Source organism: Macaca mulatta, chromosome 3 (assembly GCF_049350105.2).
Source record: "Macaca mulatta isolate MMU2019108-1 chromosome 3, T2T-MMU8v2.0, whole genome shotgun sequence".
NCBI lineage: Eukaryota > Metazoa > Chordata > Mammalia > Primates > Cercopithecidae > Macaca > Macaca mulatta.
In genome coordinates, this window is record NC_133408.1 from 13,573,217 (window position 1) to 13,600,818 (window position 27,602).

Genomic DNA, 27,602 nt, shown 5'->3' on the forward strand with positions numbered 1-27,602 from the left:
CAGCTGAAATAGTTGTACTTAGCTAGTTTAAAAACACATAATTAGGTAATACAGAGGCATGACTCTAAGCTCGCATTCTTATTTTTCAGCACTTTGCTATACTGGACACATAGCTTATGTACTAGTTTGTTTCAAGGCAAGACTGACTGAGAGATGCTCATTGAATATTTTTGCTATATTCATCTTCTTAAAGCTCATAGTTTGTTTTGAACATTAATATGGTTGGAGGAATTAACACCTTAGGTTCCATGCTATAAGACCCTAATGAAAAAGACAATTAAGTCCTCTGATCATTTCCCCAAATCCTTTGGGTTTCTAAGTATTCAAACATATCTGGTACAGCACTGGGTGATAAGCATAAAGAGAGTCATAATCTCCAACTAATGCACTCTAAGAGAGTTCCAGGTCTCAGAGCTGAATTCCTTCTTGCATAAGGCAATGAAAAACAAGGCACATAGGTTTTCATGAGGGAAGAAAGAATGCACTTATCTGTAAGAGGCTCCCTTTTGGTACTCTCTATACTCTAACTTTTGCAGTTAAAAGATCTAGAAGACAAACTAATCCCGCAACGCCTGTCTGTGAATCCTAACTAGTGCAAACAGTAACTTAACACCTAATATTGTTTTCATCAAATACAAGCAGATAAATACAAAAATACCTGGTAGATTTCCTTACGGGCCCTGAAATGAGTTTGACGTAAGACTTGGGGAACCAACCCTTCTGACCTTGAACTTCTCCAAACCACCACATGTCTTGCTGTTCCAGGACGGTGATGACATCATTTTTGTTAAAATTTAAATGGTTGTCTTTTTTGGCTCTCCAAGGATACAGGGCTTGAGCTTGTAGCCCCTCCACCTTTTCACCCTTGTGTGGAATGACATAAAGGACCTCTCGTTACGTTGCAGTTTGTTATCAATCAGGGCAGACGTGAACATGGCACTTCTCCAACAAGCACAGGCCAGACAAGCACACACGGCCACAAAGCACCCTGAGGCAGTACAGCAGGAGGGCTGGATGCTTCACTGTTTCCCAACAATTGTTTATTTCCAAAAGTGGAGGCGAAAGCCTGCCAGCCTCCTCACAAAGTCACTGTCTGACCATCTATAACTCTCTCTTTCAACAAGCCAGGAGGTCACAATTATTCTGTTGTATCTATGCGCCTTTTAAATTTTGGTTCTATTTTCACTCTCAAGTTGCCCAGGATACCTCCCCGTTTCCAATTTGACTGGTGTTTTTAGTGGAGGATTAATACTGGAGCAGAAATTTTATGAACTATCATGAGATCATTAACTGGCATTTTAGTTTAGGTGGACCCAGGGAAATAGGTCCTATCTGGATTATGCTTGTTTTAGTTCCTTTTCAGAGAAAACAGGGATTTGGTGAGCGTAAATTCATTGTAATTACCATTTATTGTACATCTACATGCACTGCCCCATGAGATTACAAAAATGAAAAAAACAGTCTCTGCCTCCCCCAAATAATTTAGGGAAAAGCACTTTATTAACCATAAAACACTATAAAGATGGGCAGTATTATTAGCAAGTAACTCACAAGTAATGGGGAAGAAAGAGATAAAAACAACCATGTGTACCACCTGGCGGAATGCAATATACTGAAAAGGAGTTCCTACTATTCACTGCAGGAATAAAGAGGAAAGAGGGATGAATTCTGCCTGGGAGCATCAGGGTAAATTTCACAGAGGGGGCCGCATCTGAGATGGGCCTTGAAGGATGAGAAGGACTTTGACAGCTAGGGCTTCGGAGGAAGGGCACTCCAGGCCGAGGGCGCAGCATGGGCAAAGGCCTCGAGGTGGAACACTGCAAGGGGTCCGGGAAGAGAAGCACAATCCGGGGCTGCATGTGGCCTAGTCTCATGGAGGGGTGGAGGAGGAGGTCAGGCTGGAAAGGCAGGGTAAGGCATTTATTATCTTTTAAGAAGCTATAGCATTAAACCATTACAATATTTTAAAGCATTTAGTAAAAAATGAAACACCAAGTTTCAATCATATATATGAATGGGCAAGAACAAAGGACAATGCCTAGAGAGAGTTACTTCAGAACCAATTTGTACTTGCCTTCGGAAGTTATTTATATTATACTGACATTAAGTTATGATTATGTCTGATAAGCAGAGAGAATTTACAACAGGTCAAACAGTTTCAGCATCTATGCTGATAACCTCTAATTCCTGGTCTTCATGGGTTCTTACCTTCTTAAACCCACAACATCCCTATCCTATTTCCTTCCACTTAGCTGTACATTCACTCCTTCAAGTCCCTCAGAGCTGAGGGGGTTTCCCTGGATTTTGAACACCCCTCAGATTGTATATTCTCGACCTTGCATTTTCCCCCTTGCAGCGGACCTGCCACCTACATAGCTCCTCATCCCACAGCCCTTCTGCACTGTCTAATCCTCTCGGCCCCTTCATTGACTTCTCTCCATATGGACCCCAGGGTCGGCCTTTCAACTGTGCCCTCACTGGCATTTCAGAATCTCTCCCCCTGAGAAATCTTCCCCGTGTCTGCTGTGTCGACCTTTCTACATCGATGGGCCCTAATGACCCCAGCCTGGGCTGGACGTGGACTCTGGGTTTGAATCCCAGGTCTGTCACTTACTAATTTTCTGGCTTTGGCAACTGTTCAATCTCTCTGAATCTCAATTTCCACATCTGTAAAGTAGAAATGATACTTTCTCCAAAAGGCTATTAAAGTGTAGCAATCCCACGGTAATGTAAGATGTGTGTAGGTGGGGAGGGGGCAGGAAGTTTAGTAAGATCCATGCACAGTATTGCTATGATAGAAATAACGGTGGTGAGCTATATAACTATTATTATTCCTAGTCCCAAGCTGTGAAGCATTGCTAGAGAAAGCTGAGGCAATGTGCAATGATCTATTACAGACTCAGGTTAAATTAAGCCAGGCAATTCTTCTTTTTTTTTTTTTTTTTTTTTTGAGAACTGAGTCTTGCTCTGTCGCTCAGGCTGAAGTGCCGTGGCGCAATCTCAGCTCACCACAATCTCCGCTTCCCAGGTTCAACCGATACTTCTGCCTCAGCCTCCCAAGTAGCTGGGATTACAGGAGCCCACCACCACGCCTGGCTGATTTTTGCATTTATTAATTTTTTTAGTAGAGATAAGGTTTCACCATGTTGGCCAGGCTGGTCATGAACTCCTGACTTCAGGTGATCTGCCTGCCTCCCAAAGTGCTGTGATAACAGGCATGAGCCACCGTGCCGGCCCAATTCTTCATTCTTCTTTGTTGGCTCCCTCATTTGCCTGCTCCCAAACCTCTTCTACACTCCGCAGCCCCTCCGGGCTCCTTCCTCACTGAAAACAGTATCATACAGCCCAAGCTGAACATTTTTCTTGGCTTTATCTTCTCCAGTCTCTTTTCACTCTTCCTCACCCAGAAGAAAAAGACTCCTGTCTTTTCTGTGCCTTTAATGTTGTCTGCCTTATACCAACTATATCCTCTGACACTTCACTTTTCCATCCCCATCTCCACTGGCAACATGGCTGGTTCTTGCTTTCCTGAGGCCCCTCCACTCTGGTCCTCCTCTTTCCTTTTGCAGATCTTTCCACTTCCTTGCTGCTCATTTCCTTTTACGCCCCTGCAGTGTAGTTTCATCCTTCTCCTTCCCAGGTTACAAAGCTCTACCTGTCACAATGAATGGTCTCTTCTTCGCCCTGACCACAGTACTTAATAACATAAGCAAACTCCCTCCCCCACCTGCACTTTCTGGAACAACCCCTCACCCCGTCACTGAGTCACTGTTAACTGAGCATGTGACACGTGCCAAATGCTGAGCTAGGACAGATGCAAAGGAAAGTACCATTTCCTGCTGAGTAGCTCCTCTTCTTCTTCCAGGCCACAGAACACACACGTACGTGCCTGTGGATTTGCTATTTTCTCCCTGTATTCTCTCTCCTTGGACGACCTCACACATTTCCTGAGATCCGATAACGTTCTCTACGGGAATGGCTCCCATCTATAATCCCGGTCTCGTGCTCTCTTCCACCCTCCAGACCTATGTTCCAACAGCCTGCTAGACAGGGTCCCACATTCACCTTCAACTCAACACAACTAAAACCCAACTCTTCCCTTTAACTGTGCATTTTCTGCCTTCCTCCTTTCCCCCTTTAAGGTGGGCCCTTTTCCTCAATCCCAGCTCTCTTCCCTTTCCTTCGGCTCCCATAGGCACTGTGACTCCAACCTCTTCGCTCTTCTCTGCAGTCTCTCCCACCTGCACATCTCTTCTGCTTCCACCGGCTCCTCCCCACTTGGTGAACATGAACTCAGCTGGGTCCGGGCCTGCCCTGGGTCTCAGCTGGGTGACAGTAACAGCCCCCTGACTGGTGGCACTGCCCTGCCGGCCCTCTACTCTAATCTTCCTGCACACCACTCCTCCAGATGGATCTGCCTAGAGCCTGTGTTCCATCTGGGTGTTCTCAGATCAGAAACGATCCTGGAACCTCCAGTGCCTCCCAGAGGGGCACTTGCTGTTTGGCATGATTAGTGATAGAAATTTCAGCATTTTATCATTATTGTATCAAGCAAAAGAGAGCTATTCAGAATAACCACCTTTATCCTTTCAGACTTATTATTTCCGAGCAGGGCATTTCAGAGCCTCCCATTAACCTTTAATTGGTCTACCTTTTCCTGTAAAAACTCAGTGGTCTAGACAAATGGAGTGGTGCATGATTTTCCTTAAACACATTCTGCTTGTCTGCCTTAAAGCCTTTCTCCCAGCATTTTCTGTCTGATATGCTGGCTCTCTCCATTTTCTAGTAAGATCTTACCCACTGGTCAAGATGCAGCTCAAATGCCACTTCTGCAATGAAGTTTCCTTCATCAACCCAGGCAGGAGAAGTTGACTGTACCCCACCCCCATCCCCAACTCCCAACTATTCACAGCAGATTTCTGGCTCCTGCACTGGATTCCCATACTGTCAGCCAACCAAGACATGCATAACAAGGCTTGCTTCTAGATGACATTGCCAAAAAGCATTTGCTGAAGTTGTTGGCACTAGATAGCAAGCTAAGTCTTCACACTCTCACTGGCTGCCTTTACCTGGCCTAGCACAGGAGACGGGGAGGAGCCAGTGGCTGTGGCTGGAGTAAAGGCGGATCTCTGCCTTAACTGGCCGGCACTTGGAACGGTGAGAGAGGGCTGGGCTGCCCATGCATCCCAGTTATCCGTTTCTGGTTTCTCATTCGTGCTGGTGGGCCACCTGGAGGGAAAAGCACAACACCATGAATAGCAAGCACTCCCTAACATGCCAGCTTTTTACCCACAGTAAAGTACCAAAAAAAAAAAAAAAAAAGAAAGAAAGAGAAAAGAAAAAGAAAAAGATGGTAACTGATGAGCCTGTGCAACACAAACCTAGTATATTTATGTGGCTTTCTACAGTTAAAGAATGAGGAGGCTGGGTACAGTGGCTCATGCCTGTCATCCCAGCACTGTCGGAGGTCGAGGTGGGCGGATCACCTAAGGTCAAGAGTTTAAGACCAGCCTGACCAACACGGTGAAACCCCGTCTCTACTACAGATACAAAAATTAGCTGGGTGTAGTGGCACACGCCTGTAATTCAAGCTACTAAAGAGGCTGAGGAAGGAGAAATGCTTGAACCCGGGAGGCAGAGGTTGCAGTGAGCCAGGATCGCATCACTGCACTCTGGACTGGATGACAGAGTGAGACTCGGTCTCAAAAAGAAAAAAAAAAACAAAAACGCATTAGCTGGGTGTGGTGGCGGGCATCTGTAATCCCAGCTACTTGGTAGGCTGAGGCACAAGAATTGCTTGAACCTGGGAGGTGGAGGTGGCAGCGAGCCACCGAGATCGCGCCACTGCACTCCAGCCTGGGTGACAGAGCAAGACTCTGTCTCAAAAAGAAAAATAAATAAAAGCGCAAGGAGGAGAGGAAAAGGCATTTGTCTGAATCTTGATTTCCTCAGTATAAAATGGGAACAATACTGTGCCACTTAAGGTTAGTTGTGAGGGTCACATGAAATACGGGCCAGGGAAATACTCTGTAACTGTAAAGCACTGGAGAAACATCCTCACATGATCATTTGTAATAACAATAGTTAAATGAGAAAAAAGAAGCTACCTGCCACCTATGGAGCTGGAGCTTCTCAACACCACTTCTCAGACCCATGCATCCTATAGTAAGTACCTGGTTGTATGCCTAGATGCCACAGCAATTACAAATGGCATCCTGACAGCACCCAGTTGTCCTGGGTCCCAGGGACGGTTCTAGTTTTGTGATTTTAATAATTTTAGATAAACAGGCTGGGCATGGTGACATGACCTAATCTCAGTGCTTTGGGAGGCCAAGGCTGGAGGATCACTTGAGTTCAGGAGTTCAAGACCAGCCTGGGCAACATAGTGAGACCTCATCTCTACAAAAAACTTAAATATTAGCTGGGCATGGTGGCATGCACCTGTAGGCCCAGCTACTTGGGAGGCTGAGGCAGGAACATTACTTGAGCCCAGGAGGTCAAGGCTGCTGTGAGCCATGGTTGTGCCACTGCACTCCAGCCTGGGTGATGAAGTGAGACCCTATCTCAAAATAATAATAAATAATAATAATAATAAATAATTTTAGATAAATGTATCTGTGTGAGTGCAGATTTAAAGGCAATTTACTTTTTACATCTTTATAAGATACACAAACAAAACTGAAAACCAAAATAATTCCTGATTTTTCATTTGGAAAATAAGGTGCCTATAATTACAGCAAGAGAATTGCAAACCATACATTTCATGAAGAAGAAGCATACTGATTTGATCCCCAGTAAAACAAATCCTGGAAAATATGGCATTAGTCTTCTATTTTAGCCTAAGCTTTAGTTTTAAAAACTCAGAACTTTTCAGTCAAGACCAAAAGAGGAAAGGCAAAGTTTCAACTTGGAAGTCAAGCTAATGGACGGCTTTTTTTTTTTCTTACAGCAGAGATTAGATGGGGGGACCTTCTTTAACACCTTCAGCCTTTTATGTGAAAATAAAGTATGAAAAACTTGCTATTCCTTACATCCTTCCCTCCACTTCCTCCCGCCCTGGGTAATTATTCTTTCTTCCCTCTCTTTGTTCCATCTGATCCTTCTCCAGCAATACATCTGGATTCCTTGCCTTCAATATGTTTCTTCTGAAAGATGATTAGACTTGAAAACAAATTTTAAACACTTCTTATTCAAATCACTCATAATTGTATCCTAGTATAAAATATTTTTAGACAATTGCTCATCTCGGTCATGGCCCTATAACTGGAAGTTTGAACAACAATTTCATCTATCATTTCAAACCTCTGCTTACACACAGTTTTTAAAATGCCCTGATGAACCAGGGCACAGAACTAACCATGGCCAAGTGCAAACAACTCTTCATTCTATTCTACATTTGTATAAGATTAACGAAAGTGGAAAGCTTTAAAGGAAACAGCTTTCTATCTTATTCAGAACCACATGACTGAATTCAATTTTTGCTTCTGCCTGGCAAAAAAAAAAGTGCTATTTGCATGCAGGAAATGACTCTGAAAATTTGCTGACTGACATGGATGTCAAAACAGATTATTAGGAAACTGTATTTCTCCATTTCTTCCACAAGAATGATAGATACAAATACATTATTGAACAAAACAAGATAACAGGCTTCATTTTGTACCATGGTAAGTCACTGTTGGGCAATGACATCATTAAATCCAGTTCAGGGACTGTAATCTCCAATTTGGCAGCCAGAGAAAGGAGTATCGAAAATGAGCCAGCTCCCTCACACAGAAGGACAATCCAAGACTATGAAAATACTTAAGAGGGGGGAAAAAATGACCAAATTGGGATTTCAAAAATCACCAGAAAGAGCCCACCAACACGTACGTGGAGCTGAAGTCGGCCCAGTTATTGGGGGTCGTGGAGGGCTCTGAAGAGGTTACTGCCAAAGGGGCAGGGGTCTCACGCAAGGCCAGTTTGGGGGCAGGGGCAGATGTCGAATCAGTCACTGTTTTCACTGGAGCGGGAACCTCATTTTCTGGGATTTTCTCTGCATAGTTTGCAGGGAACCACCCTGTCTTTCCTTTTAATTCTCCTCCAAGCCAGCCGGGTTCTCCAGTTTGGCTTTCATCCACCTGTAGAAAAAGTCACAACTTTAATTTATGTAGAACTAAATCAACCCCTGAAGAGACCCAGCACCCAACTACAGGGAAGTCCCAAGCCTCTGCCCTCTTTAGATTGACATATGGCATAGGAATTTCTTCATTTTAGTCCAAGTGTCTGGGAAAAGAGTCTAAGCAGTAATGCTGAAAAAAATGCACTATAATTCAAGTTCTTATTCTCTGTACTTTTTTAAAAAGCCTTACCCCATGCTTTCCTAATAATGGCAGTTGAGACAAAGTGCCTGGAGTCCTGAGGCATGGAATTTAAATATTATGATTTGGGAAGTGACTTGACAGGCTTCATCAGAAAGTCATGTCATTATTAAAAATAATTTGACTTGAGTTTATTACTTAAAGTTGAAAGCAAAGGGTGCAATCAATATAAATTCAGTACTCTTAAAACCTCCAATAACTAAGTAGTATTTATTTCAGTATAGGGACAAGGAAGATTTTTTTCAAAACCATGGCCTTAAACGGTTTCCACGGGAAGCAAAGCTGCCTGCTGCTGTGTTTAGGCATTTAAAAGCTCCACAGACACATGATGAGAAAATTAAGGAAGTGATTATTTACAGCAATAATCAATTTTATTAAGGTCCTGTAGTTTTCTTTCGTATACATTTAACTTGCATATTCACAAAAGTGCACAGGAAAATACCGAATTATACTGTTTAAAAATTTCACAGAGGCCGTTTATTAATTTACTAATTTAAAAATTTCACAAAGGCTTTTAAGGTTTACATTTTAATTCTGACTCAAATGGATCACCCAAAATGGCCAAAATGATTCTACTTTTCTTTACGAGTTGTCGCTACTATTTTATGAGCAATAGGAGAATGACTTTGGAGGACAATCACATTTGCTATTAGGAAACTTATTTTTGGGCCGGGCACGGTGGCTCATGCCTATAATCCCAGCACTTTGGGAGGCTGAGGCGGGCGGGTTACCAGAGGTCAGGAGTTCAAGACCAGCCTGACCAACATGGTGAAACCCCATCTCTACTAAAAATACAAAATCAGCCGGGCATGGTGGCGCATGCCTGTAATCCCAGCTACTCGGGAGGCTGAGGCAAGCGAATTGCTTGAATCCAGGAGACAGAGGTTGCAGTGAGCTGAGATCATGCCATTGCACTCCAGCCTGGGCAACAAGAGTGAAACTCCATCTCAAAAACAATTTTATTTTCATTATTATAATTCTTATAACGGTCTTATTTTATGAAACTTTATATCTTATTTTACCCCTTCCTGTGCTGCCTGAGGAGTAAAACATCAAACACTTCACTGGACATTAAAGTTGCTTCTTAGAAATCAGACATGAGTAGGTAGGGTCTTAACAATGATTTTGGAAAAATCTGACAAAAATACCAGTTATCTAATCCATTCAAGTATTCAGTAAAAATGAATTAAAAATAAAGCAAAAAATGATTACATTAAAGAAACCAAATATCTATCTGCATGTACTCAGTGGAGAGTGAGTAATAGGGTTCACTACTTATTAGCTTATTTGAATTAACAAATGCTTGGGGTAGAGGTGGAGAAAACAGAATGCAAGGCAAGGCTTACTACTGAATTCTACCTGTTATTTACAAAATATTCAGCAAGTAGGGGATGCCTGATTGCTGCTCCACTTTAGGGAAACTTTATCATCACAGATAAAAGCAATTTTTAAAGCTGAGAATTCTCCAAACAACCAAAAAAGGAATTCCCTTGCATAAAATGCAATAACACTTCCAAAGGTTGAATTTTTGGCTTCACAGCTCTTTCATTTCTGCTCGCACTCACGCCCACATGAACACACCAGCCACTTTCCAGTCATTGTTTTGTTCTTACTGTTCTTTTTCTGGGCAGCCCCAACTGTTTCTCTAGATGAGGATTTAAGATAAATTCTCCCCCATTTGGATCTTCTTTTACGCTAAACTCAAATGGCTAGATGTCTTTCCTGCCTTGTTTACATTTTGGTGATATGGTGACACACTATAACTTTGCAGCTGCTCCATACTGGAAACATAGCCAGGTGCTGCCAGACTTCTCAGTAGGCTCAATAGTCAAGACCAGCCAACTTGGTTCTAGGACCAAAGATGATGTCAGGCAGGAGTGGGTTAGGAGCGTGAGCCAAACACACAATAATTAAGTGTCAAGACTGCGAAGTGCAATGATCAAGAACAGGGCTCTGCAGTTAGACCATCTCAATTTAAGTGCTAGTTCTACAATCTATTAACTGGTTGACTTTGGGCAAGTTTAATCTCGTGGCACCTCAGTTTTTTCATCTGTAAAATGGGGATAATAAAAATACCTGTCTTATTATAATGCTCACTGTGAGGACTAACAAATATTTACACCAATGCCTGGCAGAATAAAAGTGTTAGTTTTTTTATTTTTTTTTTTGAGATGGAATCTCACTCTTGTCACCCAGGCTAGAGTACAGTGGCACAATCTCAGCTCACTGCAACCTCTGCCTCTTGGGTTCAAGCAATTCTCCTGCCTCAGCCTCCCAAGTAGCTGGGATTACAGGCACCCGCCACCACGCCCGGCTGATTTTTGTATTTTTAGTAGAGACGGGGTTTCACCATGTTGGCCAGGCTGGTCTCGAACTCCTGACCTCAGGTCATCTGCCCGCCTAGGCCTCCCGAAGTTCTGGGAGTACAGGCGTGAGCCACTGCACCAGGCCAGATTTTTTTTTTACATTCTCTCTCCTGCTGTCTGGCTCTGACTTTGTGCTATAGTTCTCTTCCTTGGGATTCTGTCCCGTTCTAAAAGCCTGGTCTTGACTTTACCTTCACTCTAGGTAACAATATCCTTCTCTGTTCAGGAGTTCCCTACTCTAACTGCCTGGTCCCCCACTCCCTCTAGGTTTCTCTAGGTTTACCTTCTTGTTATAAGCAATCCTTTAGGGGCTCAAGTGGATCCCTCGATTGATGGGAACTCCTACTCGTCTGCTCATTTTGGATCTCCTCAAAGGTCAGCTGCTTTGCTTAATTATGTCCCATGATCTATTGTCACTCCCTTGAAACACAGGGTATTGACTGGTTAATAAGACTTTTAGGCCAGGCGCAGTGGCTCACTCCTGTATTCCCAGCACTTTGGGAAGCCAAGGTGGGTGGATCACTTGAGGTCAGGAGTTTCAGATCAGCCTAGGCAACATGGTAAAACCCCGTCTCTACAAAAAATACAAAAATTAGCTGGGCGTGGTGGCGCATGCCTGTAATTCCAGCTACTTGGGAGGCTGAGGCAGACAACTGCTTAAACCCGGGAGGTGGAGGTTGCAGTGAGCCAAAATCATACCACTGCAGTCCAGCCTGTCTCCAAAAAAAAAAAGACTTTTGGTGGACATCTGGAATGTGATCTGAAGCCCTGGGGAAATGTCCTCCCCCTCCACTAAACTGATAGCACCCAGCCTGTCCCCAGATATGATAGAAAGTCTGCTGGTGCAGTGTACACCTAGGAGTGAAGGAGGGGGGCCACATCAGCCCCCCATAAGCAAGAGCTTCTCCCAGCCCTAAGGACAACAGTGAAATCAGCATTTCACTTTAAACAAAGAAATCTGCTGGTCTCAACAGCCCCCCAAAGAATAGTCTCAATTAGTTTAATTTACTCTTACAAGTATACATCAGTTTTAATAAATTATTACAGTTTAAGGTTCAGGGGATGCAAGAGACATTGATTCTTAACACCCAAATTAAATTAACCACTTAGAAAGGTCAACATATGAAAATAAAAATCATTTCTTCCTGGATTTGGAAAACTACCCAAAATGTCAATCCAATTCTGGAAAACATAAGATTATGGCAGACCAAGAAGTAGGAACACAAATGGCTTTGTAATATGACTGGTTCCAATGTGGACTTTTTACACAATGTACATTTATCTACTGGGGGACTATAAGGGAGATGTTATTATTAACAATCTTGGTCTCAATACAATTTCATTTATCAGCCACACTGTAACACCCCAACGTATTTGGGGGTAATTCTAGTGAAACATCATTAAAGTGAAGTACAAACACCAGATATTGCTCACATTTCTGGGACTATGTTACAGAGCTGGTCTACAAAATGTTAGTAATTACACACTGCATATTGTAGCTCACTGATGCAACAATCAAATATACAAAGCAGCCACTTCAGGTTCAAGTCCGTTTGGCAAAGGCTGATAATATTACACCTCTTTTCTCAATTTTTATATGCTCAGTGGCTGCCATCTTCATTAGATGAGATTAATATTTCTAAAATCTCTGACCCTGTCACAAAGGAGGGAAGCAGAAATTCCTTTTTCCCTCACAGAACACGATAAACAAGTGTAGCAAACAGGTTTAGCCTGTGTATTCAGACCAGCTGACAGTGGCTGCATGGGATGTGTTGAGGAGTGCAGGTAGCAAAACATTTTTCATGGATTCGGCGGTTTTGAAATATAAGATTTCTCCTCCAAATTCCTAGATGAGGATATTAAAATTATTTCTTTTTTTTTTTTTTTGGATGGAGTCTCGCTCTGCTGCCAGGCTGGAGTGCAGCGGCGTGATCTCGGCTCCCTGCAAGCTCTGCCTCCTGGGTTCACGCCATTCTCCTGCCTCAGCCTCCCAAGTAGCTGGGACTACAGGTGCCTGCCACCACGCCCGGCTTTTTTTTTTTTTTTAAGTAGAGATGGGGTTTCACCGTGTTAGCCAGGATGGTCTCAATCTCCTGACCTCGGGATCCACCCACCTCGGCCTCCCAAAGTGCTGGGATTACAGGTGTGAGCCACCGCACCCGGCCTTAAAACTCCTTCTAAAGCTCCAACCTGGAGGTTGGCAAATTTTGCCTCTGTTGCAACTACTCAAATCTGCCACTGTAGCACACAATATGTGAATGAAGGAGCCTGGCTGTGTTCCAATAAAACTTTATTACAAAACAGGCAGTGATTGGGCCAGATGTGAGCCAACCTTGTAATCATGTGTATATTGGTCCCTCAAAACTGCAGTGATATTACGGCCAATTGTCACTAAATGAGCTGCATTCTGATGTTTAATCTACGGAAATCTATGGAAGGTAGAGGAAAAAGGTATTGTTGGCTACATTTTAAAAAATATCTGTCAAGAGAAGAAAAGGAAAACAATGAGTTAAAAATTGGTATAAGAGTAACACTAAGACAATTTCCAGAATGAACTGACTAGCTAATGACTAATAACTACTAAAGAAGTCCATTCTTCCTTGGGTATTTTTAAGAAGATATTTTCTAGAAATGCTTTAGGATTAGTCCTGACATGAACAAGAGATTAAGTTAGATCAGTGGTTCCTGAAATTGACTCCCTAACAGAACCACCTGGTCGGACTTTTGAATGCTGTATATGCAGTAACATTCCCAGAATCTCTGGGGATGAGCCCTGGCATGGTTATTTTTTGGAAGCTCCCTCAGCAATCTGGATGCATTCAGGCCTGCACCAGTCCAAGTATAGCATTTAAACCAAGCTTGTCCAACCCACAGCCCACAGGCTGCATGTGGCCCAGGACAGCTTTTAATGTGGCCTAACACAAATTCATCAACTTTCTTAAAACATTATGAGATATTTTTGCGATTTTTTTAAAGTTCATCAGCTATTGTTACAGTTAGTGTATTTTATGTGTGGCCTAAGACAATTCTTGCAATGTGGCCCATGAAAGCCAAAAGACTGTACTGATTTAGACACCCAGCTTGTGTTCTCCAGATAAACTTCAACAAAACAGCAGTGAGCATAGGTCTTCTCGTTTCTTATGTTCTACTAATATGTGACGGATGTCAAACTTGATTTAATTCACCCTCCAAGAATTGAGACTTCCACATCAAGAGAGGCCATATATTTTCTAAGCATCTAAGCCTTAGCCATCAAGGTCAAACTCAATCGGAAAGCATTCAGTCTTCGCGGAGCACATCACTTCACACGGATTCCTCTCCTCCTCTAAATTCCTAGCAGAGTTAGTGAATATTTACTGAGAGCTTCATCAAATATTGGCCTTTTCATGTGTTCCTCTAGATTTTTCTAAAAAGATTTTAACCATATGAATGGTAGACTTGATAATTTTCTATTATCAACAGCACTGATAATAGTGCTATATACAAGGTATCACATTAAATTTTTGTTAACCATGAAAAATTATAGTTTTGGATAAAACCGGGCTAAGTTTTTCTACAAGCAAATTATTTTTAAGGCTAAGACTGCCTACATTGAAAAAGAAAACACTGTCACATTGGTAGACTTCTAAAAATTGAACATATTATAGTAACCTATGTCCCAAAGATGTTTGAGGAATCTGAGAATCTGATGATGACTGTGCCCACAAAAGTAAAAGTGAACCCCGGATTTTTCAACCTAGAGAGACTGGCAGTAATGTTGTACTACATGTTTCATGCTCCTTGTTTGTTACCTGCAAAATTCATTAAATTAAAAAAATACAAACCTGTTGCTATTAGATGTCAATATCTATCTTTTTGCATTGATTGTTATCCTCACAATGATAACACAGTTGAATGGCACCTGGAGTATCACAATGCATTTTGTAGTACAAAACTGAAACACTGCTGTCCCTTCCGCAAGCCAACTAATTATGCCTAGTAGTACATTCTACATTTCATTACATATTTAGGAGGTCTGAGATAAAATAAACACTATTACAGTCCTGGGTAGATATTCTCTGTTATACTTGTCCTTAATTTATTTTTAGTTTTATTAAAAATTATAAATTAAATACATTTATAAAAATGAAAACAACATAGAAGTCTATAAAATTCAACATGAAAGCCCCTTCTTTACTGCCCAGTGGTAACCATTGTTAACAGTTTGATATATGTATTTCAAAACTGTTAACTATACATAAACACATGAATACATATATAGTTTTATTTCTAACCAAATGCAATTATGCTGCACATATTCTGCTTTTTTGATGGAAATCTTATATGTATATGTGATCTACATAAGTTTTAATCTTCATTATTTTTAGCTATATAATAATTTATTTAAACCATCCCTTTACTGATGGACATTGGGCTGTTCATTTCCTTTTACCAACACCACTGCAGTGAACATCCATGTACACACATATTTGTGCATGTGCCCAAAAGAGGAAGGAAAAGCATGAGAGGAAGCAGAAAAATAGAATTTCTGGGGCAGAGGGAATGAGAATTTTAAATCTAAACAGGCACTGCCAAATTGCCCTCCAAATCACTTAACCAATTTATACAACCATGCTAACAATGTATATTATATTCACTGTCCTATACTCTTGACAAAGCTGGATATTACCAGACTTTTAAACTTGCTCATTTGATAGAGGAACAATGCTATTTTGTTTTCTAACTTGCATTTTTCTGATCGCCCAAGAAGCTAAGCATCTTTTCATGTATTTTTTAAATAACTGACTTTTTACTTCATCTGTGAATGTCCCTTCCCACCCTCTGCCAATTGTTTAAGGCTTGTGGGTGTCTTTCAAAGTTAACTGTTTGGAATCTTTATGTAACAGGGGTAACCCTTTATGTAACCCTTGGTCTCATATATTTTGAAATATAGACATTTTAATTTTTGCATATTGTCAACTGTCCATTTTTGCCTCTTACGACTTCTGGTTTTTATAGCTTAAAAAGGCCTTTCTTAGCCAGAAAATTATTCCAATAGTCTCCTTAAAAATTTTTGCTTTCCAGAATTGTTATCTTTTATGTTTAATCTACTTGGAACTCCTTTTTGTCTATGGCCTGGGATGAAGACTTGACCCAATTCCTTGCCAAACACAGAGCATTCAAGTTAGTCCTTAAAAGGAATCTAGCAAAAAGAAACCCAGTACACAAACTGAGAAGACTTATGACTTACTTTTTTTTTTTTTAAGCACAACCTACTACACAGACTCAAACACATTTTTACTGCCACAACAACACCCAGAGATATGTGTACTTACACAGAATTCAAGTGACTTAAAAGGACAAAACATTGAATAAGATGCAGACTTCCTGACAGTTAGGCAACACTTACCCATTCCCCTTTAACCTCCACCAGGAAAGCAAAGGTTTGAAAGCAAGGCAAAATATATGTTTAATGACATGCTTTATTCTTACAGCATATCTAAACTCTACGCATCTCATCAAGCTGGTGGTTAACTAGCCAATTCGAGGAAAAGGTTTCAACAGGCCTAGGATTATAGGTGAAGCCCAAATATGTTACCGAAAAAGAGCAACACTTTCTCATCAAGATACAGATCACCTGCAACATTTCCTTATCATAACATTTCACAACGTTCCCTTACTTTAGGATGAGAGCGAGCTGCTTCTCTGCACCTTGTGTTGCAAGAAAATCCAGTTTCAAAAATATTAGGCTGGTTTGTTTAACATTAAAAAAAATTGTAATGAGGTCCTCACTGATGTGACAATGTATTTTCAGAAATGTTAGATTCCTATTACATGGTATTTACATATTTTACAATTAATCTGCTTTACAGGATACACTACTTCAAATACGAGGCAGTGTGGGAAAGTAGCTTCAGGCTATTAGAAACCACGGTGTAGGAAACAGCAGGTGGTGAAGTCAGAGGAAAGCTGACAAACATGCCCTGCTGGCTCGAGTTACCGTCTGTGTGCGCAGAGTGGAGTGCCCAAACCCACAGTTCTTTCTGTAAAGGATGAGTAAGGCTGGCACCCAGCATGTTTCAGGCAATAACTGTGTGCTGAATGAAGCCATGGAGTATATTTGAAGAGGTTTTCACTATTGTTAAGGTGATTTTAACTTTTAAAGATCTGGAGCCTGGGCAACATAGGGAGACCCTAGCTCTACAAAAAAATAAAAAAATAAAGATTAGCTGGGTGTGGTGGCACACACCTCTGAGCTACTCAGGAGGCTGAGGCAGGAGGATCACTTGAGCCTGGGAGGTGGAGGCTGCAGTGAGCCAAGATCATGCCACTGCACTCCAGCCTAGGTGACAGCGTGAGACTCTGTCTCAAAAAAAAAAAAAAAGAAAAGAAAAGAAAAGAAAAGAAAAAATAATTTGGGATTTTTGGCCTTGCTTCTTCTAGCCCATGGTAATTACAGAGAAAACAGCGCTATCAGGAAAAAAGGGGACATAAGAATTGATTTCTCTAAGTGCTAAACATACTGTTATTTCTACGTATTTTAGCCTATTAAAGATCCACAGATATGATGTGTATATGGCAAGATGAATGCATGAGTAATAGTATAATCACCTGTATAACACCCTTTATACTTCAGAGACATACAGTCCTTGGGCAAGAAACATGTTGTTTCAATTGTTAACTTTCATAGTTCTTTACAAATTCTAGGCCAGGCATGGTGGCTCATGCCTGTAATTTCAGCATTTTGGGAGGCTGACATGGGAGGATCGTTCGAGCCCAGGCAATTCAAGACCAGCCTGGGCAACACGGAGAAACCCTGTCTCTACAGAAAATACAAAAATTAGCTGGGCATGGTGGTGTACGCCTGTGGTTCCAGGTACTTGGGAGGATGAGGTGGGAGAATCTCTTTGCTTGAGCCCGGGAGGCAGAGGTTGCAGTGAGCCAATATCACGCCACTGCACTCCAGCCTGGGCAACAGAGTGAGAAGTTGTGTCAACAACAACAAAAAAAGCTAAATTATCTTTTAAAAAAAAAGTGCTAAGAGTAATGCAAAGTTGACGACTTCTAAGACTCTAAAAGTGAGTAACTAGAACAAGGAACTACTATTTTCTTTTAGAAAATGATTTAGATGAACCATGTTGTTTGATTTTCTTTCTTAAACTGGTTCCTATAGTTTCAGTCACATCATAAGATTGTTATTAATTAAAGGAAAGAAACAGTAACAAAGTAAAATTTTAAATTATTTTCTGTTTCAGAGTAGGAAAGCAGATTAACTGTGTAATTCATTACTCTTTTTACATAATTCAAAGTTCACATAATTAAAGGGAAAAAAGATGCTCTGATGCAAAGATACAAAAGTTATTGCAATTATGAGAATGATGATAGGTGTTCTGCACTTATAACTATTTCTTAAAGACTCCTGGCCTCCTCCCACTTTGGAGGATCCTAGTGTGTGTGTATATATATGTACATATGCACACTAGCATATATTATACATATATATACACACGCATGCTAGTATATAGTCTATACATCATATATAAAATATATGTATTACATATATATTTATACTCATATATTTCTACTCATAGTATATAAGTAGTAATCTAAACTCTGAAATTATCAGACATTTATAGATTTAAAAATAAGAACACATTGTCTTTACCAACTCAATTTTAAAGTGATGTTGGGATACATTTTTTAAATGCCATCTTTCATTTTAATAAAAAAGAAAGAAGACTGAGCTTACACTTTAAAAATCTAGATGCTGAATTATTGGGTTTCATACTCACTGACAATCTCACAATTGTTGAATAAAGTGAAACAAGAGGACAGAGGCTAATCTTCAACAGAAATGACCCTCTCACTGGAGTCTTTCTTACCATGACTATGTCTCCTGGCTGGATAGTGATTTCATCATGGCTTCTGGATTCAAAGGGGTACAGTGCCCGGTAATATACCACTTTTACGTTTTCCTGTGCAGAAATGGTAAGTGGACCTTTTTCTGTTTACAAAAAAGGTGGGGGGACAAAAATAAATAATTACAGAGAACATAAATGTACGACAACAAGCCAAACAACTAACCTCTCCTCTATTGCCTATCTTCACCTCTGAACTATTTCCCTCCATTCAAGGAATTTCTGAAACACATACTGACTGCCAAAGCAGAGCCAAATCTGACGTCAGCAACTCAAACCCATCAGAGAGTTCATTGGTGACTCCCTCTAAACAAAGGTCATTCCAAGGCTGAGTGTAGCCAGGCTGCCTAAAGGTCCCTTGTCTCTGCCTCTTGGCTTGGGCTCTAGCAGTGCAGATCTGTAAAGCATCAATACCCCCTCCTCCCTACCCAGCGTGTTGAGTACAATGTAGCAGTTAGGATACGACCCAAAGTCTGAATCAGCCAAGGAGCAAACTTGTTTGGGAGGGAACAGAGGCACCAGTTTCCATACCAAAACATGAAAATGCAGATGTTTTAGGCTCTTTAACATGGTCATATAAAACCTAAGTGCTGATTTCAGTTATACTGATAATCCCCAATGAAGAAACTCTTCCTATACATTTCTCTGGGAAATAATGAGCCTAAGGATGAACCCTAGATGAAAATAATTTAGATTTTAAATGAAACAAAATGTTTAGAAATGCACATGAGCAAAGGATATTTTGCATTCTGGTTAGCAACAACTAATAACAGACCTTTGGGCATTTTTACTCAAAAGCTACAAGTATTTTGACATATAACTCTCTTATCCAGAAAGCAATGAGGGTAAAGTATTATCTCCACATGATTTTGAACTGTATGACATGCAAGATTTCCTACTGACTGAAGGCGAAAAAACAAATCTTCATTTTATACTAGGAGGACGCGTGAAGAACTTAAACTAACTGCCTAAGATCAATGGTGAAATTATTTTCAGATAGAAAAAAACTATCAAAAAATTGATTTGCCCCTCCTATGACATGGTTGCTACTGTGTAGGTCTGATGACCTGCCAGTCTTTCCCCTGGACTGCACGCATCTGAAGGCAGGTAGGTGCCTACTGCATCTCCATACCTCACGCCCATCTCAGCCCACTATGCAGCTGGGAACCAGTAAACCTTTACAGAATAGCTTGAAAGTGTTTTTTCTTTCTTTTCTTTCTGTATACCGCAGCACTAAAGCAGCACACGGATGACCAAGCAAAATTGGTATAATTTTCCACACAAAGAAAAAGCAACGACTTGCTTCCGCTGAGCATTATTTGCAAAACTGTACAATCACACAACCACACAGGAATCTTAAATACATTCTAGCTTACATCTGTTATTATAAAGGATAGCTTTTCCTAGCTATTCCAATTAGATCGGTCTTTCATTTATCTTTTTGTTCAGTCTTTTATTTATCCTTTTTTTTTAAAAAAAAAAAGGCAAATTAGGCCAGGCATGGTGGCTCATGCTTGTAATTTCAGTACTCAGAAAGGCCAAGGTGGGAGGATTGCCTGAGGCCAAGAGTTCAAGACCAACCTGGGCAACAAGGTTAGAACTCCATCTCTACAAAAAAAAAAATTAGCTGGGCATGGTGGTGCACACCTATAGTCCCAGCTCCTTGGGAGGCTAAGACAGGAGGATTGCTTAAACCCAAGAGTTTGAGGCTGCAGTGAACTATGACTGTGCCACTGTACTCTAGCCTAGGCGACAGAGTGAGACTGTCTCAAAGAAAAAAGAAAAGCAAAGAGAAGTAAAGAAAAGAAAAAGCAAATTATGTTCAAAGGACAAAACGCTGCCACTTTTCAAAAAGTAAAAGCAGCTCTATGCAATGCAGACCGAAGACAGCGAATACCCCATCAGTGGAGGCAAGGGTGAAAGGTGCCACTTTCTGTTGCAGAAACAGCCCAGAAATTCCAGGGAGGGAAATAACAAACCAGAGAAACAGCAGGTTCTTTTGCAGCATATACGACCAGTGGAACTTCACGCCACTTGTTAACTCTGTAGAGGACTCGTGGATGCCGGTGTAACGTGGGCCAGAGGCTGGCATGGTGATGGGAGAATTACACAGATCTCAACTGACCCTGGGGAAAGAAGAGCTGCCATGCTCAAAATAAGAGACTGATGTTCTCATCTGTTAATGTAGCCAAGACTGGTCCTGATGAGATATGGGCGTTTTTCAGGAGGATCTGGGAGAGAAGATGACTTATTTTCTAGAATTATTTTTGGCTTCTAATACCTGAAGTGGACCAGGGTGCCTGGACAGCTGGCTTAGCTGGTTCTTGGTGCTGATGGAAAAGCCGACCCAGCTTGTCTTGTGCTTCCTGTTTGCCTTTCTCCTCACCATCCTTCTTTTTGATACTCTCCTCCCTTTTCAGTTTTTCCTCCTCGTGGAGTTTTCTTGGTCGCTGATGCTCGTCCTCCTGCTGCACATGCTCCAGCCACTGCTTGTCCCTTTCCTGAGCTCGTCTGCCAACAAACACACTTGATTACAGCAAGGAAGCAGCTCTAAGTTAACACTACTGTTGCCTCTTTTCACAAAAAAAGCTCCATCCAGTAAATGGGATGGGAAACATCAAGGGAACATTGTTCTTCAGACGGGGCAACTGAATCAGGGCTTCAGTTCTGAGTGAGAAGAAATCACATGATTTAGGAAAACACAGAAAATTTCTGATGTATTTTATAAAGTGGTTACAAGAATAAGAAACACACTTAATAATAAAGCGGGTATTAAACTGACCAAACAGAGCCATAAAACACAGAGAACATAACTTCTATAAAAATAAAATACACCCAACACTGTAAATGAAATATCACTTAAAATAAGTACATGATCAATCAGATCATTAAAATTTCCCCCCAGCAAAGGGTACAACACATTTACATGCATACATGTTGCTCCCCAAACCTGAAGCTGAAAGCAAGGGATTGTTTTATTGACTTCAACTACTTTGATTTTGTTTTTCTAAGTAGCTACCACAAATAGATAATTGTAATTAAATCTAGGCCTTGTAATTTTTGATGGCCTCAACCTGAAACCCACAGTAAAAGACTGAGAATGATTTTTCTCATTCTATAATACTTTATAAAGTCAGAAAATACTTTAAATGAAACTAATATGTAATAACAAATGATATAATAATAACTAGCTCTCCATATATTAACTCCTTTAAACTGCGAATCAGGTAGGTAGTCTTAGTATTACTCCCATTTTACAAATAAGGAAGCTGGGGCAGAGATATTAAATGACTTGTCCACATCACACAATCATATGTGCCTGGGCTTCAATCCCAGGCAGCCTGGTCCCAGAGTCTCCACCCTGAACTGCCATCCTGTGACATGGCTAACGCACACAGGTCATTGGCTAGAATTAGGAATTTGCCACGGGAACATAATTGAAACAAATTATACTTTTATTCTCCATTGTCAAAAAATTACATTTATTGCTACTCTGTATGAATGTGAAATTTTTATGCAGAAGTCTTCAAACTTAAATCTTAAACATTTTATTTACAATTTTTAAAATGTCTTTTAGGAAAGTATAAAAACATTTTTTGGAGGGGTAAGGACACTGTTATTCATGACAACAAAAAACCATAATAAAAACAGTGGCCAGGCACGGTGGCTCACGTCTGTAATCCCAGCACTTTGGGAGGCTGAGGAGGGTGGATCACCAGGTCAGGAGTTCTAGACCAGCCAGGAGTTCTAGACCAACATGGCGAAAGCTCATCTCTACTAATAATATAAAAATTAGCTGGGCGTGGTAGCGCACGCCTGTAGTCCCAGCTACTTGGGAGGCTGAGGCAGGAGAGTCGGTTGAACCAGGGAGGCAGAGGTTGCAGTGAGCTGAAATCATGCCACTGCACTCCAGCTTGGGTGACAGAGTGAGACTCCGTCTCAAAAAAAAAAAATTACTTTATATTTTCTACCAATAAAGGTCACCATATATAGTGTACAACCATCTAATTTCTGAAGTTAATTTGGAGTAGTTTTTATCTATGTAATTGGAATATATATTACATATTATATTTTATTAAGCTATTTTCTGTATTATGCTATTTTATGTATTTTATGTATTTTTCTGTATTTTACGTTTATTTCTACTCTGTAGGAATTTAACAGTTCAGTGCAGTATAGTGTGAATAATAAAAGCATTTTATACACTGTGGAGGTAAGAAAAGGATGGAATTAATCAGTACATCCAAGGAGGAGACCCTTAGTCTGACCTCCAAGAAAACCATAAAACAATCATGTAAATTGGTTTGGGACCCCAGATACCTCCCCACTGGCACTGAAAAACAAACAGACGACTCTACATACCCATAAGAAAGTAGGCACAGCTCTCCGCAGGTTAACTGAACTCAGCCCACTAAAGTTAACGACTTACGACTTGTCTCAAGTATCCATTTCGTCGTCTTTTTAATCTAATTTCTTTTTCTTTTCTTTTTCTATTTTTGAGATAGAGTTTCTCTCTGTTGCCAGGCTAGAGTACAGTGGCATGATTTCAGCTCACTGCAACCTCCGACTCCTGGGTTCAAGTGATCCTCCTGCCTCAGCCTCCCAAGTAGCTGGGACTACAGGCACGTGCCACTGTGCCCAGCTAAATTTTTGTATTTTTAGTAGAAACGGGGTTTCACCATGTTGGCCAGGATGGTCCTAATATCTTGACCTTGTGATCCGCCCACCTTGGCCTCCCAAAGTGCTGGGATTACAGGCGTGAGCCACTGTGCCTGGCCTTAATCTAATTTCAATTACCAACTTTTATAATTTACAGGCTGTCATTGGGACATTTGGTCATTTTTGTTTTGTGGAGTCTAAAATTAACTGACATTTAAAAGGCAAATACCCAGTAACAAAATCAGACACAAATTTCTACAATTTACCACAGTAAGTTACAAGTAAAAATAAAAACATCACAAACACAAATCTTCAAAAACAGATACAAACATGTCTGTATCCTACGCACTAAGCAGCAAATTTCCCCCTTTTGTACTAAAGTTTAATTTGCAGTTGAAAAACAGAAGGGAAACAGAGGGGCCCACCCTGACCCTGCTGGAGAAGCCCTGTGTGGGGCACTAGCTCAGTGGCTTAGATTTTAAACCAGGCATTCCAACCCCTGTTAGCTGTTAGTAAAAGGCTGTGAACTAGAAATGTTATTTTGGCCATTAACATGCAAATGAGCACACCAAGTGTCCCAATTTCCTTGTATAATTCCATTTATCTACATAGTAGTAGCTTAGAGAGCTCTGGGAACTAACCAAAAACTTCAGGGGGTACTGATATATGCAAAGATTTATATATACACATGTTTGTGTTTGCACTCACACTTCACACGCACACTAAAGACTGAAAGCTCTTTCTGGTGCAGTAAGTACTTGGAGAAGCCAGGCAAAGAATAGTAAATCCTCAAAGTTCCTTCCAGATGAGTCCATAATCCAAAGAAGACTCACCTTTGGGCTTCTTCTTTTTGTTTTTCTAATTCTATGATCTTTCGCTCTTGTTCTTTCTGTTTCAGTCGTTCAGCCTCCATCGACTTTTGCTTCTGGAGTTGCTGCTTATTATGTATTTCTCTTAGTTCCTATAATTAACCGAGAAACAGCTCATGTAGCGACATGAGTGACAAATACATCAACTATTTATCAGCATGCAACATTTCATAGTGGGAAGCCTAGGACACTTAGGAGATAATGTTTCAGAGTTGGAAAAAGTCAACTTGGAAAGCTAAAATCACACCACATTTTGACATGACTGATTTCCAAAGGCCACTTCAGATTACATTCTAATGAGCCATACACATTATACCATTTTCCATGATCTGCTCTAGAAGAAAGCTGCTAGCGAAGGGCAGGAGAGGAGCTCTACTGATAAGGCTCAGCAATCATAATGGAACGTAACCAGTTCCAAGATATGGTGAGGATCATGAATAAAACTTAAGCTTCTTTTGATTATCAGTCAACACCAACCTCTACTGACTTTGAAAATACACATGCCTCTTCTTCACTCACTACCTCCATTCAAACCTCACCTCCACCTTTCACTAAGCTGCCTTAGAACAAATGGACATCTCTTTGCTACTCAATTCTTTGACCTCAATTCTTCCCCCAAGGGTCTATTTTTCTTCAAATTACACCTCTTCCAGAGCATCTTTTCTTACTAAATCTATCCTTCAAGTTGCTAACTGCCCCAAACTAAACTAGCAATCAGGTTGAAAGTAAAAAGCTATAATTTGATGATGACTACCTTGGATCCAATTTCCTCACTTGATACTAGCTGCAGGAATAGCAGTAATTTCCTTAGCAGGCTACTGAAAATAAAATGCATTCTATGATATTTAAAGTACTTGAGTCACAAGTTTAAACACCTGAAAATATGACGAACAAGGAAACGTCTGCTGAGGAAGAAACTCCCTGATTCCACAGAAATCAAAAGGTCCCCAATAGATTGAGTCACTGAAACTCGTCTTACTTGGGCCAACAATGAATCAGATGAGTCAAAGTGCCCAGTAGAGCTAAGGTATCTTTCCAGTTGATTTCTTGATCTAACCAGGGCTGGTCCTCCCAGTACATGGCCCAGGGATCTCTATGGGGAGATTTAAGGACTAAGATTTGCCCTGTCTTCTATCACTTTTCTCACTGGCGAGACTAGATGGGCAGGTTTCTTCCAGGCCCTAAAATTCCTACCTTTAGATTCATTCAGAGATTGAAAAACAAAGATAGACCATTTGTCTGTAGAAGGTCAGTATTAAAATATGCACTTGTTACTGGAAAAATTTCTTAAGGGTTAGGCTAACATTTTCCTACTAATTTTGCTAAGGTTAAAGTTAAAATGCATATACAAATGTTTTATAAACTGTAAGTGATGCTGAGTGGCTTTAAAAGAGAACAATGAGATAAAAGAAAAAGTTTAACTGGAGATTAGGAGGCTGGGGGAGGTACTTAGAAGAGGAAGGCATGGGAGGAAAAGGGGAAGGGGAAAGGGGGAAGAAGGAAAAAAAGGAAAGGAAGGAAGGGGGAAGGAGGGAAAAGAAGGGAGGAAGGGACTTCAGTGGGGGAACCTAGCAGATGACACTAGGAACATCCAGGCAGGACACATCAGGAAAAGGTACCTTTGTAAGGCACAAATTGGACTGCTCCCTATGGCAGCAGACCTGACATGTGGAACAGAGGAAAGGGGAAAAGAAGGCTAAGACTGGGAAGCAATGATGAATTCTCACACTGACTGTTTAAAGTGCTGAGATCAGAAAATCAACCCTAGGGAGAAAGAAGTCCATTTTTCATCACCTTTCTCACTGCCATACCAAGGGATGTAAAACTTAAGTGTTAAAAAATCAGCAGTATTGGTTTTCTTAGTAACCCAGAATCAAGAATAACTAGTAATCAGTAATAACATGAATGAAAATTTCATTTTCAATACCATCAAATTCTTAAATAGGTTCAGAAAAAATAATTTACAGCAAAAGACTATACTTAAAAGGTACAGAACTGGGAATCAAGAAACCAGGATTCTAATCTCAGGTCCCTGACATGAGCTGGCAGATGAATCAGAATAGATGATCTTTAGGTGTTCTTCGAGTTTGAGGATCTGTTAAATCTTAGACATTGTTCATCACATGAGTATTTCTTTATTTCAGTGTCTGTTTTATTTAGAATTTTATTCCTAACTGCAAGAATGAGTGAAAAGAGCATAAGCAAAATAACCCTGAGCTGAAATTAAATACAAAGGAGTAAGAAATGATGGAAGAGAAATAACATTTCAGTTTGATGTTCAGGAATCTGATTATATATTAAATAAAGAAAAGTCCTTATTTCATCCAGGAAAAAATGTATTTATGAGTGATATTCAAAATATTCAACAACAGGTACTGCACAACCAGAATGGACCCTGGCCATGATGTATCAACATACTATAATAGATAGCCCATAGGCCCAAATGAAGATTTTTCATTTTTCCCCAAGAATTACACTGCACATTTCCTTTCTATACTAGGCTCTTGTAACTGGATATGGATTTACAGATCACTGACTAGTAGATGCAAGTAAAGCTAGTAATACATTAGGAGGCACTATAAAATTGAAAAATGTGTAAGAAAAAGTGATTTTGAAGAATACAGAAAAAAAAACCCTACCTATGGCACAGTTTCAAAAATAATTTTTAAATGTATCAAATACATAAAAAAGATGTTTAAATTTTTTAAAAACACTTCTTTTTGAGTTTAGCAGCATTTGAACCAATCTTAGGAACTGATTATGTCAATTGCAGTTTCAAGTACCTCCAAGGAATGGAGCTTGCAGGAACCGTAAAAAATAGATGACAAATAAGCTAACAGAAGGCTCTGGCACCTTATGATCCAGATTTAAAGATGGCAAGGTTTTTCTATAATTTCCTTCGCCCAAGTCAAACACTGCTGAGATACACAGTTGTAAGGAAATCAACGTGCTGCCCAGAGGCAGGCATTCTGGGTCTCCTCTTTTCTTGGACTTAGGAGTTTACTATGGCATTAATCAAAATAGGCAGAGCATGGATGATTTCTAAGTTGATAAGCTTTTTAAAAAGTTGAACTTCCGAGAAGGCAATCTATAGAATGAAGAAATATACTCTTAAAAAAATGAGTGAATGGCTCTCCTTCCTTCGCCACAACAAAGTCCTTGCAGAACACCCAGTCCCTTCACACAGGGGAGCAGATGGCTACACTATTCTCTCATTCTTTTCCATACTATTAAAGAGACTCAAGTACTGTCACAGTTATTAAGAAGTATCCTTTTAACTCTTTCAGAAAAAAAAAAATTCAAAGAGACAAACAAATCTGGTATCATTAAATTATGTATCTAGGAAATGAGCAAATTATTGGGGGAAATGGCTAAGGAAAATTTCATCACACTGAAAGTATCAACTTTTCCTGGTAGGCAAATTGATTAAAATGACTCTGCAAATTCTATTAA

The 27,602-nt window shown here is 40.4% G+C and overlaps 1 protein-coding gene across 3 annotated transcripts in view; it reads right to left on the reverse strand.

Moving 5' to 3' along the window:
* Positions 1-27,602, reverse strand: part of ITSN1 (intersectin 1) — a 242,278-nt gene that overhangs the window by 70,529 nt on the left and 144,147 nt on the right. For all 3 annotated transcript variants that reach the window (XM_028845344.2, XM_028845352.2, XM_028845350.2), the window contains exons 17-22: positions 24,114-24,241; positions 20,903-21,132; positions 18,586-18,707; positions 7,870-8,117; positions 5,070-5,229; positions 659-864 (exon numbers count right to left, since the gene is read on the reverse strand). In XM_028845344.2, coding sequence (XP_028701177.1) covers positions 659-864; positions 5,070-5,229; positions 7,870-8,117; positions 18,586-18,707; positions 20,903-21,132; positions 24,114-24,241 — 1,094 coding nt within the window. The remainder of the gene's footprint in view (positions 1-658; positions 865-5,069; positions 5,230-7,869; positions 8,118-18,585; positions 18,708-20,902; positions 21,133-24,113; positions 24,242-27,602) is intronic.